This window comes from Pygocentrus nattereri, chromosome 20, assembly GCF_015220715.1.
Source record: "Pygocentrus nattereri isolate fPygNat1 chromosome 20, fPygNat1.pri, whole genome shotgun sequence".
Lineage (NCBI taxonomy): Eukaryota > Metazoa > Chordata > Actinopteri > Characiformes > Serrasalmidae > Pygocentrus > Pygocentrus nattereri.
This window is the reverse complement of record NC_051230.1, coordinates 11184698-11201910: the sequence shown is the minus strand read 5'-3', so window position 1 is coordinate 11201910 and position 17213 is coordinate 11184698. Positions and strand designations below refer to the sequence as shown.

Genomic DNA, 17213 nt, shown 5'->3' with positions numbered 1-17213 from the left:
GTACTGGTGATATCCAGAAAATGTTCAGAAAAACATGACATTATGTGATGTAACATATGTCATATTACCCTCACTGGCCAAACCGTATATGTCCATTTTATCATTTCCATTTACCTTATATGAGCACATTGTAGTTCTACAATTACAGACTGTAGTCCATCTGTTTCTCTGCAGAATTTGCAAGCCCCCCTTTACCCTGTTCATCAATGATCAGGCTACCACTTAGTCAATGCTGGACTGAGAATAGTCCACAAACCAAAAATATCCAGCCAACAGTGTCCTCTGTCCAGAAACTGTCCACTTATGAAGGTCTCGAGGATGACTAACGCAAAATATGTTGCAACAGATGTGCTAAGAATGATCAACCACCCAAATAATACCTGCTCTGGGGTGGTCTTCTGGGGGTCCTGATCATTGATGAGTGAAGTAAATAAATAAAGGCTAACAAACACTGCAGAGAGACAGACGGACTGCAGTCTGTAATTGTAGAACTACAACGTGCTCCTATATGATAAATGGAGCTGAGTGTAGATACAAAGTAGGCATGGCTAATAAAGTAACCAGTGAGCACAGAACCGTGTGTTTATTCTATAAACTCATGTCCTGCCACTGTAAATATGTTCTTTTAAACAGTTTAAAGTATTAAATTGTGAAAGTGTAATACTCCATATGACATCATTACATGGTGTTTTCAATTATTTACTGTTTTAATTATAAGAGCTCAGTGTTTGTGTTTTATTTTTTAATACAGTCATGTATTCACAGTTGAACTCCCCATAAAAAGTGGGATGTCAGGTAAAGTGGGATGCATTGCTCTGAGGGAATCAGGAGCCAATCAAATCTAACTGTCTTAAATAATCACCATTACTTCTGTGTAATCCATCCTGTTAAAAAGATTCCAGAGTAAAATTACATTGTTCAAATTTTGCTCTATAATGGCTCAGGAGACGTGATGGTGCACTTCTAATTATTGTCAAGATTTCACAATATTTTACACATATTTTTCACAGGAACTGTATTCATTTTGTTGTGAAATCAACTCATCTTAAAATATTGTCTGTAATAACAAAGCAATTAAACATTTATGCTATACAGTAAATGAGAGTAGAACAGAATACAGCTACTGACAACAAGATCACAGCGATCTTGTAATCCAAGTGATTATGAAATCACAGTATAAAGTTATTTCACTGTCATTTACTGTTTATACAGTACAGTAAAATTCTGTGAATGTAATGCAACTATCAGCCAGTAATTTACTGTAAATTTACGGTGATTTTTTGTACAGTGATTCTCTGAAAATTCCTTTAGAGAAATAGCTTTAGAGGAGAGATGAGAGTTTAGATGTGGATAAACAAGAGTGTTGTTTAGGCAAATCTAAGCACAACACGTGACTACTAAAATTTCTAGTGAACCTTAAAGGAGGCACATAAAATCATTGAGATCTTTTTCTCAGGAGAAATATGTGAGCAGCAGAACAGACCTAAGCAAATAGTCTCCTTTGTCTTTCCATCTGATCTCATTGTTGTCTAGGAGAAACTAAAGGGATGTTAAGGAGGTCTCTTTTTAAATTTTTCTTCATTATTGGATGCTTATGTGAATTCATCAGTCTTGATTCTTGTTTAGTCATTTAAATTCAAAGCAGGTAATTAAAATCACATTTTCCATTACTTGGCCGTTTATATTTGGCTGGTCGACATTTCACCTGTATTGCCTTGTAAACATGAAGGCTCACCCTAATAGAGTAACTGTACTGGTTTAATATTTAACAAAAGGGTGTTTCCCCTGGTACTTTACTTAGGTTCTGTCCTGGCAGTGCAAACAGGAATTGAAAACATGTATAGGTATGTGAAAAGCAACATTAGAAACCGAGATGCATGTGAGCAGCCACAAATGTGGAAAAACACATTAATTAAGGGAATTGCACTGGACAGTCCTTGGACAGCTGTATATAGAGTTGTACATGTAGAGGAGACTCTATTTGAATTCTATTAATGAAATTGATTAAATTGCCTACAACTGTTTGTACGATTCATCCTTCAGTCCTACACTGTAAACAGAACATGTTTCTTCCTTCAGACTTCACGGTGATCGCATGACCTTCCTAATGAATGTGACTGACACATTTCCTTTAAAGGGCCCATATGGAAAGCTTATTTTCCCTTGAGATTCATATAGTGTGTAAGCACCGTTACAGTACATAAGTGAAAATTAGGCTGTAAAAAGAGCCCAATTTGTTTTTGTGATGTCACAAAAACAGTGCATTTACATATATCTGCCAATTAGCATATATCATAGATCATAGCTGAACATTGGCTCTTTAATGTGTAGCAGAACTCTCACCTGTGTCTGTGTTGATCTTTCAAAGACCTCCAGTGGGGTTCCTGAAGTAGAACCTCATAGAAGCGACTGAACACAGGAGCCCTGCTCTTTTCCTGCTGTCCTCTGACCTCCACACCTCTGTGTTGCTCTGATAATACACCACATACTGTATGGAATATGGATTTGTTTAATAAGTACACCCACCTTGTACCTACAATACTGTGCAAACATCAGAAACCATCCTCATTTGTTTAATTTAAAGCCAAAATGACTGAGTTAATTAATTTTCAACTATAAGACAATCCACTTGCATAAGGAAGGGGAAAGTTAAAGGAGAATAATTTAAAAAAGAAAAACACAAGAGATCGAAAGAATATGAAAATATATAACAAAATCCAGTTTCCTATGCATGTCTTGGTAGACCAACAAAGCTGGTTTATGAGAAGCAGAAAATGCAACCAACTTCTAAGACTGAACTTTGAGAGTGTAGGAAAATGTCCCTGCAGATTTCTTTTGAAAGTTGAAAGTGAGTCTCCTGAAAAGAACGGAAGCTGTAATAAAGCCAAAGTTTAAAGTTATATTGTTATTGAGGCTTTTGTGTGACTTTTTTGTGGAATTTATGTCTGTTTTTTTGCATCTTTTTTCTGATGTTGAAAAATGAATAACGCAACAGCAATTCTGATTGGGAATGAAATAAAAGCAGGATGGTTTCTGACATTTATACAGTACTGAATGCTCACTAGCCATTTCATTACAGGTACCCGATACTCTGACTTTGTAGGTTTACAGTTACTGATGGTGGCCTATTTGTTGCTGCGCAATTAATCAGCCACCTTCTATTTTGTCTATTAATGGAAAGGAACCACCAGGAGACCACCAATGACCAGATATCATTTGGGCGGTGGTCTGTTTTCAGCACTTTATTTATACCAAAATGGGAGTGGTATGTTAGTGTTGTAATGTTGCGCTAGTCTCAGTGTATGAAGTTAAATTAATGAGTTATGGATATGACAGCTAAATACATAAAATAATCCTTGAATTACATCTATATTAAGAAGAATTAATTGTAATTTGTTAAGAACTTGATGGGAGCCTTGCAACTTTAAACATAAAGGTTACTAAATGGTTCTTGGCTTGGATGTATGGTTCAGGAAAAAGAAAAAAATATCCACTGGAAGGTTATTTAGGGGACTCGAAAATGGTTCTTCAGCGGCTCCAAAGAACTCTTTTTAGCTCTATTTGATAATCATTGTAAAATCATTAAATATTGCTTGAATGGCTTACCTGACATCAGGCCGGCACACTGAGAAATGCTTGGGCCTTGTTGGATAACTGGTCTCAGAGGCTTTAGGTTACTGAAAGAGTAAAGAAATCAACATCTAACAGTTATGTTATGAAATGTTCAGACTGACCTACTTTTTCTTCTGAAAGTATGAGATCATTCCTTGAGGTTTTGTCTCTCCAAATTACTTCTCCTTAGTGTAGTGCTGAAAATGTTCCAATCATCACACTGCAAACCAGTAACTGCACTGTGGTCAAAGACAGATATCAGTAACAGTACTGAGACGTGAAAATAAAAACTGTTTGTGTCTTTAGTTTCTGGATGAATTGAGTTTGATGGCTTTTGCCCCTTTATGGTTTCTCTATCTTTGAATTTCTCTAAAAAAGCCCAAACTGAATACACAAACCAACAAACCAACAAACAAAGCTAATACCCTTTCGTCCTGTTCCTGGGAAGAATGATGTGTTTGCTTCTCTGCAGTCTAGGTTCTCCACTCTCCCTACTGGCCTGTGATGTGTTTGCACCCTGAATAACAAAGCCATTCATGTTTTAGTACCATATGCTTATTTGGATGCACTTCTGCTGTTGGTCTTTAAAGGTTCACGGTTATTTTATTCAGCCAAGTGTTAGTTATGAAATCGGTAGCAAATACAGCATATACTATGTACTATATACTATATATACCTACATATGGCTTGTTTGACTGTTTTATATTCTCTATTGTTATATCAAAACCTTGCAACTCTGTTTATTGGAGGGTATTCATTTTTTACACCATTTAAATAACCAGCTGCCCTTCTCTCTATTTGAACATTTCATGATAAATGGACCAACTGAAATGGCATGCAATTAAATCTTGCTATGTTAATTAAAGAACCTTTTTTGTCCAGCTCCTATACAGTTACCATTTTGTAGATGAGCTGTTTTTTATGAAGGTAACTACATAATCTATTCACCATTTATGGTCATCCCAGTATTTTATTCATGTTGTTTAATTCAAAACAAATTCCTTGTTTGTTGTGGTACTTTTTTTTTTTTTTAAGGTTTTTCATTACAAGTTGCATGAACAAATTTTGCCAGTGAAAGTTCCTCACTCTGGAAAGAGCACTGAATCGTCTGGAGTCCTGGGGCACACCGTAGCTACTGGCTGTGTTTACATCCTTCTCTGAAGTTTTGCTCCTCCGCCACTTCTCCATGTGTTCATCTCCTGTCCTGCAAGTTAGAAAAGTTCAGTAGATCTCTTTGGAGAGATGCCATAGAAGAACCACGCTGGTTCCATAAAGAACCTTTTAGTTGATGGTTCTTTAAAGAACTACTTACCCCTGAGTGTGTGAAGAAGCTTTTTAAAATTGAACCTACATATAATCTGAGGTTTGTTCAATTAAAAGACTTTTGGTAACATTATGCAATGATGGTAGTTCAACCATTAGTGCTTACTTCATAATCATGAGCTACTCAGATATTTCAATAATTCATCTATTTGCATTGCTTCATAACAGAAGTTCTTTCTTCACAATGAAGCTTGGCAACTAACAAATCAAGTACCGACCAGGAATGTTAATCATTATTTGTTTATAAAGCAACAGTTTACAGTCTTTATGCCTCCAAATGGTTTGGTAAACATTAAAAATGAGCAATGATTATTATTAGTCATGCTTTATATATTATTCCAAAATCAAGACAATTCAGTTCAAACAAATATTTATACATGCCCATAAAAACACATTACATATGTTTTTACACTAGAATAGGGCTTATTAGTAGGGCCTATTAGTACATTCACTGAATGTTCCTATACACTGCAGTAGGAGATATATGCTCATCATCAACCTCAATTAACACTAGAACAGGGGTTCTCAACCTTTTCCACCGCAAGGCCCACCTTACAAAGCATAGCAGCCCCCTGGAAAACTAAAATCAACTTTTTCAATACAACTTTTTGCTTTTCTTATATGCTGACACTGAACACCTGAGAATCAGGGACTGAAAAAGATCAGATCATCCATTCTGGTTGTCAGCAGATTTGCAACATTACAAATGCAAATGCAAAAAAAATATATAACATTAAAAAAAGCATATTAATCTGGGGGTAAAATGAAAAAAAAAGAACAGAAATAGGTAGATGTGTTTTGGTCTCTTTAGCTTTGAGGGTTTTAGCACCTCATCTGAAATCACACTACCAAATCACCAAATAAAACCACTAACCTGGGATTTTGGGTTAGTGGTGTCACAATCAACAATAATGATCAATCTTACTAGATACCTGTTTCTTTGTCATTAGTTTGTATTAGTTTGAGTTTAACAACTCAGGTTGCTAATGCTCGGCCTAAAATACGCTCTATTAAAATCCATACGTTGACATCAAACACATCTCTTCCCTATTATGTCATGACTCATCTGCAGCTTGTTCTGAGAGTCTGTTAAGAGTCAAACGTGAAAACAGCCAGATTATGCTGACAGTACAGCACAGTATTCTGCTAGAAGAAGAGGAAAGCCAGCTCAGTTGATGAATTAAGAGACTGTGTCCCTACCAGCACTGAACTAAACCATGTATGTTTGGAAGTGGACCGAGACCTGCAGTTTTGCCAGAACACAATTCAGCTGTCTGCTGCAGACAAGAGGATGGGTGGAGTGTTCACACATACCAAAACGGAGCACCAAACAAGATAGATGTGAAAGCACCCTGAAAAACCTCATTCAGGTTTCTCAGTCAGAGAAACCTCTGGCTAGCTAGAAGTCTGCATTGCACACCCATGGCTGTGTTATTTCAATCTGAGCCAGAAACAGGACACTCTGACATCACTTTTAAACAGATACTGTAAAAATAACCTATGTGTCATTTGTAAACCATAATCAAGTAATGGCTTATATTTGTCTTACTAAATAATCTTGATATGTTTATTAATGTCTAATAACTAAGTACTTTATAAGTTTGTAATTAGTCTATTGCAAGATACCATATGAACGATTGTTATGATAAAGTGATAGTAGAATTTTATGAGACCAGTTCAAAGCAACAACCATTCAAGAACCTTTTTAAAGAGTGTGCTGTTCTTGTGGTTTTAGGCATAACCCGAAACTGAACCTATAATTGGTTCCTGATACTTGTATAAGGTTTACACTCTACTGACTGTACCTCATTGTTGTTTCACAGTTTATCAGCTCCCTTTTACCTTGTCTATCAATTGGACCACCACAGCTGAGCAGATATTATTTGGGGGTGGATAATTTCCTGTCCTGTAAATTTTGTATGTTTGAACATGAAGCTTGTAGACTTAATGACAGTAGTGATACCTTTGAGCTGTAGAAAGTAGCGATACATTCTTGTTGTAGAGCTTGGGCTTCAGTGCAGGAACAGCTTCAGTAGAATGTTTTGCCTGTGTTGAATAAGAAGAGTCATATTCTCTATGACTAGCAGTGGAAGATGACAGGAACACCTTTGAAATGGATGATTGTGGTGAGAGAATGTGCCAAGTAAAGTGAAATTGCCTCATATCAACAAATTGGTTTATGTACTCTCCAAGAACATGGTTCTTTAATAAAGACCTTGGTTCAAAATAGAACCATAAACGCTCAACGAACATGCTTAAAAGGTTCTTTGCATGATGAAATTCTTCAGATTGATGGAGAATGGACTGAACCATCTACCCAACAGGAGGTTGTGAGTTTGAGCCATATTTAGACAACTTAGGTTACCTGCTTCCTTCTGACATCATTCACTGCTTGCCCCACCCTTTGGTTTGCTGGCAGCTCAGACTGTGGTTTAAATAGTGCTTCTCCAACACACAACACCAAGTCCAGGGGATTCCCAGAGCCCCTTTTTGGGGCTGGTGCTGAAATGCTCAGCTTCCACAAACAGGACATAGACTGCAGAATGTGAAGAATGTACTAAATCAGGCCTCAGATAATAGCTATTGAAGACTCCTTTATACCTTCAAACAAGTACACAGTTTGAGTCATTTGAGGCCTTTGGTCCTTCTACAAAGAACCTGAAAGTAAGAATGTTAAAAAGCTGTTACTACAGCAACGGATTGATGACGTAGCTTTAATTCTGCATTATGACTTCACTGGACAGGTTCTATGAATTTGTTTCAACATTCAATGTGTATTACCAGCCCTTCAATGGACTGGCGACCTGTCCAGGGTGTGCTTGCCTTCCAACCAATGACAGCTGGGATGGGCTCCAGCTGCCCCCAAGGCCCGGAAGAATGAGCGGCTTATAGAATGTGTGTGTGTGCATATATTACCTAAAATTAAATTGACCAAATTACTTCTCCTAACTAACAGACCACTGTTAGATTAATCCACCTAGTGTCAGCGATTTATTGTATGGCCACCAGAGGTCTCAGTCCCTGGAGTACTAGCCTTGATCCACATTAACCACCTGCACCTTATTTCAGTAATCAGCCACTGCTTAAAAACCCCTTTCAGCCAGGCAGTGCAAAGTATTGCCAGTTCACTTGTGTCTGCATACTGAGCATTTTGGAACATCTACCTGTCTTGTGTATGTGACTCTCTGCCTGGACTCTTGTATTTTTGCCTTTGCATTTTGCCCCTTTGTTTTGGATGTTTGGTTTTCGAACGGACTTACTGGTTTTGACCTGTTTTCTATGCCTTTTGACCACAAGTTTTGGATTGCCCCTTCTACTATTAAACCTGCACATGGATCCTTCTTCAGTTTCTGAGTCTGTTGCGTCACACCTAGGTCCTCTATGCAGTACATCAGCAGTCTCCACCCCTTGTCCCAGAGAGCTACCTTCCTGCAGAGTTTAGTTCCTGTGGGAACTTAGCTCTGTGGGAAGGTTGCTCTCCAGGACCAGTGTTGGAATGGCATACATGAATGGAAACGCCTGTTATAATTTATTTAAAGCACCCATAACATGGAAAACAAATGTTCCTCACTTCAAGAAATCAAAGATGTAGAGCGTAAACAATGATAAAGTTTTAAAACATTTTGTGCACTCTCCAGTCCATACAGTCCATATACCTAAACTAGCCTGCAAAAAACAGGCTATATTAATTGTATTGTTTATGTGATGTCATAAAAACCATCTCATTTAAATACATCCACCTATTCAGCTTATAGCAATTTAGCCCTAAGGCAAAATACAATACAGTCAATCAGAACAGAGCTCAGGAACATATGTCAATCTTAAAGGTCTAGAAACAGCCTGTATTTGGTACATAAATCCACATTATAAGTTTACCTTGGGAAAAAATAAGAAGCAAAAGAAATAGGTCGTTTGATTACTCTTACTCACCACTGACTGAAACAAGCAAGGTGTCAAAGGTATAGATACTAACTTTTCAATCACTACCACATTTGTGTTTAAATCAATTGTACACATAAATGATTTAAGTAATTAGGTGAAAGGTAAATGATTATGTAAATCTAATTACATATACATTATTATGTAATGTAAAGTTAACCTAATGTGAGCCTACACATGGTAATAACTGCAAAGGTTATCAGCTGAATCTCTAAATGCCTCTTTGAAGGCTGTGAATTCTTAGGCCTTGCAGAAGTCTTCAAATAAGTCATGACCATGAAAGGAACCTAAGCAGACAGGAAGCTAAGCAAAGGTTTTAACCACAAGTAGAGGTTGGCTAGAAATTACTCTGTAAACCCACATTAAGTTCACTCACTTCTCTTCAGAGTCTAGTAGACTGTAAGCCGCTCCAAATTATTTAAGTGTAAGTAACCTTTTTGTTCTTTATCCAATTATTTACTGTAGTTAGGGATACACATTACTACATCACTATCAGTATGTTCATGTTGAACAATGCAGAGAAATATAGTTTTATGCAATTGTTCAAACTCCCTTAAATGTTTGGTTGATTTTCTAAGTGAACATAAGTGAACCCATCCTCTACAGGGAATAAACTTAACTATGGCATTTGAATTTTCTCATTTCAATTTAACATATCTAGCGGAAAAAAAACATAAAATATCAATTCAAATGTGCAGAAATGTGTTCTCTGGAGCATGACTACTTATTTTCACATGGAAAGACAACAAAATATGTAACTTGACCAGAGTCGTCAAACTTTCGCATACAACTGTACTCCGTGGTCATGGTTCTTTGTGGTCCACCTTACAACAAGACTACACTCACAAAGGGTTTAAGTATATTTTCAAATTATTTAACTAATGGTTATTAATTAGGTCATAAACACCTTAAAATCATTCATAAGAAGTTAAAAGTGCAACAACAAGTTGTTGTATCTGATAAATATAAATAAATATAAAATTGAATATATGATAAAGCGGAGAGTTTCAATGCTGACCGATGGAAAATAAATATGTAACTAACAAGTAAGTAAAAGCAAGATCAGAATGTTAACAGTATTGATAACTGTAGGCTCACTATTTGGCAAGCAACAAGTCACTTTTTATTTGTGTGTTATATCTGCATAAATTTTTTCAGGTGTTTAAGGCCTAATAAATAACCATTAATAGACAGTTTTGAACCAGTCATAAACTCTTTATAAGAGTAGTCTTAATGTGAAGTTATTGTAAAGAACATGACTTAGCTCTAATCGTATCACACAAAAATATTCTATGGTAATTAACATTTGTGATAAATGTAAGTGATCTTTAGCTTCACCAATCTGTATTGGCTGTGTCCAGGATGTAAATGATATCACAATGTTTTTCAGAGTTGAACTGTTCTCTATTAACAAGTCCTCTTTGCTTAAATTTGTTCTGTAGATGTGCAGCACAAACCTTTCCTCCTTTTCCAACTTCTCAAACACAACCTGTCAACTGGATCCCCCACATATCTCCATCGCCGTGCTCCTCTGCCTGGTTCTCCTGCTTGGACTTCTCCTCAACATCTTCAGCCTCTGGGTCTTCATGCGTCGCATTCATCAGTGGAAGCCTGGAACCATTCTCCAATTCAACCTGGCCATTAGTGACGTCATTATTTGTCCACTAGCACCCTTTCTTATGGTTTACTTTGCTCAGAGCGAAGACTGGCCTTTTGGGAGCCTCATGTGCCGGTTCAAAATTGCCTTGTTGACAGTTCACTTTTATGGTAGTATCTTCTTTCTTACTCTCATCAGCGTCCACCGTTACATATCTGTGGTCTACCACAGCAAGGACTCCTGCATGAAACAAAAGAACTTTGTCAAGAAGCTTTGCGCAGGGGTTTGGCTTGTTGTGCTGATAAAAGGAGGAGTGTGCCTTTCTCTTTTGGATGTAAGCACAGTGAACAACCACACACTATGCCTTAGTATCCACCAGAGAGAGTACACTGAGGTGTATTTTGTCATGAACTTTATTCTACTCATTCTTGGTTTCCTTGCTCCATTCACCGTATCACTGTTCTGTTACATCTGCCTGGCAAAGTCGGTGTCCAACATCAATGCCTGCCACCAGAAGGGCAAACTGATAAAGAGTAAATCTCGCAAAATGGTGGCTGTTTGCATGGTCATATTCGGACTCTGCTTCTTGCCCATGAATGTGGTTCGCACTGTCGTTGTGGTGGTCAGAAAATACTTTGCCAGCAACTGCAAACTTTTTTATCAAGTGGAAACTGCCTATTTTGCATCATGGATCCTGTCTTCAGCCAATTGCTGCCTCGACCCACTTATCTACTGTTTTTCCTCGCAAAACTTTATGAAAGCCATCTATAGATCTCTAAGGACAATTAGGGCTAGGATTCAAAAACCTCAGGAGGACCAGGAGCATATCAGTGCTCCAAACACACATATCACTCGCTCTGCTGGGACAGGTAATAAGGAAATCATTCAGACACTCAGCTAGGTTTTATGCCTGACTTTATTCAAAGGACTTTATGCACAGGGGCATCACAGCTAGGGGAATATTGGAGTGACTGACTACATAGCACCCCTGGTTTGAAGTGGGCCTCAGTGGGTCTGGACTAAAAAGTTTGTTTTGGTGTACAGTTTTATGGGCAAAAGTTTGTAGAACCTGTTCAATGTTTCTTTAAAAATCAAGGGTGTAGTAGCGGCCTCTACGTTTCTGTGAAGGCTTTACACTAGATGTTAGAACATCTAGAATAGTAGTGAGGTACTGATGTTGGATGATCAGCTCTGGACAGAGGTGGACGAAGTACACAAATCATGTACTTGAGTTAAAGTAGAGATACCCAAGGTAAAATATTACTCCAGTAAAAGTAGAAGTCCTTACTCTAGACCTCAACTTGAGTAAAAGTACAAAAGTATTTGCCTTCAAATGTACTTAAGTATCAAAAGTAAAAGTACTAAAAGAGTAATTATGGCTCTGATGTCCTGTTATTATTTTTATAACAAGACCCGCTTCATGAACTCCTTTTAGGTGAAAATACTCCAGTTTCTCTCTTGGTAAACCAGTCTTTTAATAGAATGTAATTAATTAAATAAGCTGATGTCTATTAAAACTATCATAAGCACAAAACACTGAAGGCAAATAGTTTCCATCAGGTAGAACCGAGTGGCACTGAAATCACTTTTACAAACAAGCTAAGTTTCAGTTTAAGATTACTTTGTAAATTAGTTACAAGTTAGATAAAATCTTGCTTTAAACACAAGTTCACAAATAAGTTTTCCTTTACTGTAGACTGTAGAGACTGTAGGTCTCTGTTCATAAACATAAACTAACAAACTAATTTACTATAAAATGAAAGTGCTTGTATCAGTTCAGAAAAAAAAAAAAACGTGCCAGTGACGACTGCATATGTGTACATATTTCTATATTGTAGTCTATTTACACAAAGTTAGGTTAGTTCCATAGTTTAGGTAGATGACTGTGCTCCCAAATTTTTATGCTGCTGCACTGATGTTGAACCATGTGCTGCACTGGCTTGGTATGACCAACAGGTCAAAACAAGCTCAGAACAAAGTGACCGCTGTGCCCTGATTGGTGTTCTTGCTTTGCACTTTTTTTGTTTTGACATGTTACGTTTTTATACACAAAAACCAAAAGGAACAACAGATTTCTCACAGTGTAGTGGAGTAAAAAGTCAGATATTTGACTTTGAAATACAGTGGAGTGAAAGTAAACATGGAAATACTTAAGTAAAGTACAGATACTTACATTTACTCAGTTAGTGTCCACCACTGGCTCTGGATCACAAATATCACTCCAACTCATGCCAAAGGTATTGGATGGAGCTCCATCACTCCAGAGAACGCAGTTCCACAATACTGGGGTACTTTATATCCCTTTGGCTGAGGCTCTTGTGAAGCAGCTCCAAAGTGTCCAATTCTATTGCTCACTGCTTTTCTATGGAGATTATACAAGCTGCATGTGCACAAGTGATTGCAGCTTAAAGTAGCTGAATTCACTCATTAGAAGGAGTGTTTATAGTTCTTTGAACACATATGTATATACACATATATGAATATACTATACCTAAATATAAGAAGAAAATATATATTCAACAAACAATTACACAGAAAACTTATCAACTAAATTTAACATCAAACATAAGAATATAATATCATTAGTCAGTATTTATTGTGTGTATTGCCTACAGCTTTCATTCGTCTCAGATAAATATGCAGGGATATTTTTCCACACCAAGAAAAGTTCAGTCTTAGAAGTTGTTTGCATTTTCTGCTTCTTATGATCCAAGTCAATTCATACATTCAATTTATTCACTGATGTAGAGATCTCAGCTGTTGGGTAGCACTGTTCTGAGAACACCAGTAGCTTCTTTGTTTGATTTGCAATTGTTCAGTTGTGCAATTGTTGCAGTTGCAGTTGCAATTGTGTCTATTTACTTTTCTTATGATCTTGATCTTCACTTATCTTTTAAAGATGAAACTCTGATGTACTGTTTATCTGATAGTTAGAGCTTTGGTGGTCTAGCAGGTCTTTTATGTTTGTTTCACTTTCTTTTATCCTTTAATCTTTTAATATCCCGTTTTAGAAAGTCCTGTTTTTTCACTTACTTTCTTAGATTTTTTTCTGTTCTTTATGCAAGTGGAATGATGTCATATCTGTTCTGTATAAAAATATCTCCTGAAAAATGATTGACTTGTACCAAATGTTTGTTTTGACTGGACATACTGTAAATGAATGAGGGGTGATCTCTGACTATTCAGAACCACTTAGCTGCCTGATGTTAGCAATTGATTACTACAGACCATGCTACCCATATAGCACCTCTAAAAATATTATCAAGTGTGAATGATCAAATGACAAAAGTTAAAAAGGAACTGCTGCCTTTGTAGAGTCATAGTGTACACTGCTAAAGTGACAATCTCACTGTCTTGTTTCCTTATAATGCTTCACTTGTAAGAATGGGGACATGAAAAAGAAAACATAATTAATCCTACTCATTACGGTAAGTGCTTGTCTTTCGGTGCGTGCCCTTCAGTAAATTTACTTGCAGTTTTGAGCCCTCTAGCACTTTCAAAACATGACTGTTTTGTCTGGTAAACATTTCTTTGCACTGCTGTATACTTGATGGTACCATGACATGCAGTTTTTTTTAATTATGTAAAACATTTTATTTGTTTTGAATTTTTCAGAGGACATGATTTTATGTTTGTGACTATTTTGTGGGCCGTTTATTGTCATTGTCACTGAAGATTCACCATTGTTTAACAGACTAACGCTTCTGTTTTCAGTTTTGGACTTTGTTGAAATCCTTAGAAGAATAATGTACTGCCCTGCCCTACATTAGCAACTTCTCCTTCCTCTTTTTTCCCTGTGACTGGTGTTTAAATACATCCACTTTCTCAGTTTCCTTTCAAAATGGACATCTCAGGTCCTACAACGGCTGTCATCTGGCAGAACAGCAGTATTGGCTTGGAGACAGACTGTCCTCCAGAAGCTCAGCATGTGTCCCTCACCGTGCTCCTCTGCCTGGTCTATCTGGTGGGGCTTTTTCTCAATGGCTTCAGCCTGTGGGTCTTCACCTGCAAGATACGCAAATGGAGAACTGGCACCGTTCTGCAGTTCAACCTGGCCATTAGTGATGCCATCGCCTGTCCAGCCACACCATTGATGGCTGCCTACTTTGCCAAAGGGAGCAACTGGGAGTTTGGAAATTTTGCATGCCATCTGAAAATAGCTCTGCTTAGTGCTCACTTCTACGGCAGCATCGCATTCCTCACCTTGATCAGCATTCATCGCTATGTGATGGTCGTCCACATCAAACAAGCTTCACCAATGAAAAGGAAAGGCTTTGTGAAGAAACTGTGTATTGGAGTGTGGTGTTTTTTGGTGGTGAAAGCCATCATCTATGGGGTTCTTCTGCCTGTTACAACTGATGACGGCCATCAGCAATGCCTTTCCATACACCAGAAGAAACTTACGAGTTCGTATTTCACCATCAACTTTTTACTCTTCATTTTTGGCTTCATCATACCCTTCACCATATCTGTGGTTTGCTACAGCCGCCTGGCCCAGTCGCTGTCCCGTGTCAACGTGAAGTCCCCTCAAGGCCAAGCAATCAAGATGAAGTCCCTGAGGATGATAGGAATCTGCCTTGTCATCTTCGGACTGTGTTTCCTCCCTCTCAATATTGTGCGGACAGTTGGTGTTATTGTTAAGAAGTACTACCCCATGCACTGTCCTCTTCTTCTACAACTGGAAACGGCATATTATGCAACATACATCTTGGGAGGAATCAATTGTTGCTTGGACCCCCTTATTTATTTCTTTGGCTCACATAATTTCAGCAAAGCATTTAGAAAATCTCTGAGAAAAATAACAGTCAGGGAACAAGAAAGAGACAACAGAAGTGAATCAGACACAGTAAGCTACTCTGCAAAAAGAAGTGGTGTTTATACAGTATCTACATGAATGGAAATCAACCATTTCTGCTTTTATTTGGTGTTTCTGGTTATGATATTATGGTGAATGTACTTGTATTTGTTTCTGCAGAAATTATTAAGATATTTGTCCTTCCATTCATGTTTTTAAGATTTAAGGTGTTACTTAAAAAATGTAGTCTTGTAAATTTGCTTTTAGCTGTTTGAAAAGTAAAGATTTTTCATAAAGATCACTGAATGAATGATATGTGCAGATGTTAATGAGTATTTATGAATATCATTAGTATGTTTCCTGTGGAGTAGCAACTTACATATGAAGCGTAAGAGCAAACATCAGCCAGGAACAAGAGTGCAGGGTTTTGTAATATGTGCAAAAAAAAATTCTGAGTTGCAACATGGCACATTCAAAGAAAGATCAGTTAGGCATATAAAAAAAACTCTACTGTTCCCTTTAGTACATCTGGCTTCTCCTTTAATGTCATGTATTGCATGTATATGTAGTACACTCTTAAAAATAAAGGTTCCTAAATGTTCCTTGTTCTGCAGGGTTCTAGGAAAAATGGTTGTGAATTCTACACACGTTATAGGATGTTCAATACTAAGATAGTTGGTATATTAATCGACATAGACGTTCCTTAAGGTAAAACTTTCTTCACACTTACACAACTCATTTACAGGAGGTACTGTTATGTTGGGAAAATAAAGACTGATGAGGCTGAGGGATGTAATGCTAATTTTAAGCTCCTTTAACCTTAGGAATTTCTCTCCACTGTTTCCTTGATTTCATTGCTTTCAAGGGCAATGCCACCAATTTTTTAACATTTCTGCATTATTACAGGGTTAAGATGTAAACTAAGTTTGTCAAAGTGTTTTGATGTGAAATGCTCCACATAGAAACTTACCAAGTCAGAATATTTCACAATTCATGATAGTTTTGAGAAAAAATGTTGGTCTGAATGTGTCTTTAAAACACATTAATGGTGAAGCAGTATACGCAGGGCATTCTTAAGCAAAAGTCCCACAAGAAAATGTAGTTTCTCAGATTGGCCATTTTTTCCCATTATTTACACTAAATAAAAGGGCTGTGATCAGACCCTGTGACCAGAAGGTTGCCGGTTCAATCCCCAGAGCTGACAGTACATGACTGAGGTGTCCTTGAGCAAGACAACCAACTCCCAACTGCTCCCAGGGTGCTGCAGATCGGGGTGGCCACCGCTCCGGGCAAGTGTGCTCATTACCCCCTAGTGTGCGTGTGCTCACTAGTGGGTATGTGGTGTTTCACTTCACGGATGGGTTAGTCCCCATTGTGGGACTAATAAGGGTCTCTTAATTAATGGTGGTGCAGTGGGTAGCACTGTTGCTCACAGCAAGAAGGGCCTGGGTTTGATTGCCTGGCTGGGCAAACAGTGTCCTTTCTGTGTTTTTGTATGTTCTTCCTGTGTCTGTGTGGGTTTCCTCCAGATGCTCTGGTTTCCTCCCACAGTGAAAGATAGTAGATAGTAAATAAAATGGCTATATTTGTGTCACCATAACTGTAATGATTTTTTTTCTCTACAGTGAACCAATTTGCATTAAAAACCCTACTGACTTTGCTTCTCAACAAATGAACTACTCAGAAATGTTTAAATTTCGATGGAATTGCCCTTTAATAAATATACTGATTGTCCATTTGCTCATCATTGTGAAATAGATATTAGAAAAGTGACATACTTGTGTAAAAGCAAAAGGGCTCTCATTTTAAAAATGCTCAGTACAGTATAGAACACCTTTTACTTGAGTACAGCTCAGCTGTGTTTGACGCTGGATCAGCTCCAGCTCCGCCTGCCGCACCAGGTGAGCGCCGTGATGTCATGATGACGGGAAGAAACTCAGGTGGAGA

General features: G+C 37.6%; 2 protein-coding genes across 2 annotated transcripts; both read left to right on the top strand.

The window, feature by feature from the left end:
- Positions 1 to 9261: 9261 nt before the first annotated feature.
- On the top strand, positions 9262 to 11713 carry LOC108423601 (lysophosphatidic acid receptor 4-like). The gene is made up of 2 exons (XM_017691000.2): positions 9262 to 9298; positions 10317 to 11713. Exon 2 carries the CDS (start codon positions 10317 to 10319, stop codon positions 11370 to 11372), a length of 1056 nt encoding a protein of 351 aa, XP_017546489.1. The 5' UTR covers positions 9262 to 9298; the 3' UTR covers positions 11373 to 11713.
- Positions 11714 to 12678: 965 nt separating this feature from the next.
- Positions 12679 to 15867, top strand: LOC108423602 (lysophosphatidic acid receptor 6-like). The gene has a single exon (XM_037531470.1). The coding sequence runs from the start codon at positions 14313 to 14315 to the stop codon at positions 15363 to 15365; it is 1053 nt and encodes a 350-aa protein (XP_037387367.1). The 5' UTR covers positions 12679 to 14312; the 3' UTR covers positions 15366 to 15867.
- Positions 15868 to 17213: the final 1346 nt, after the last annotated feature.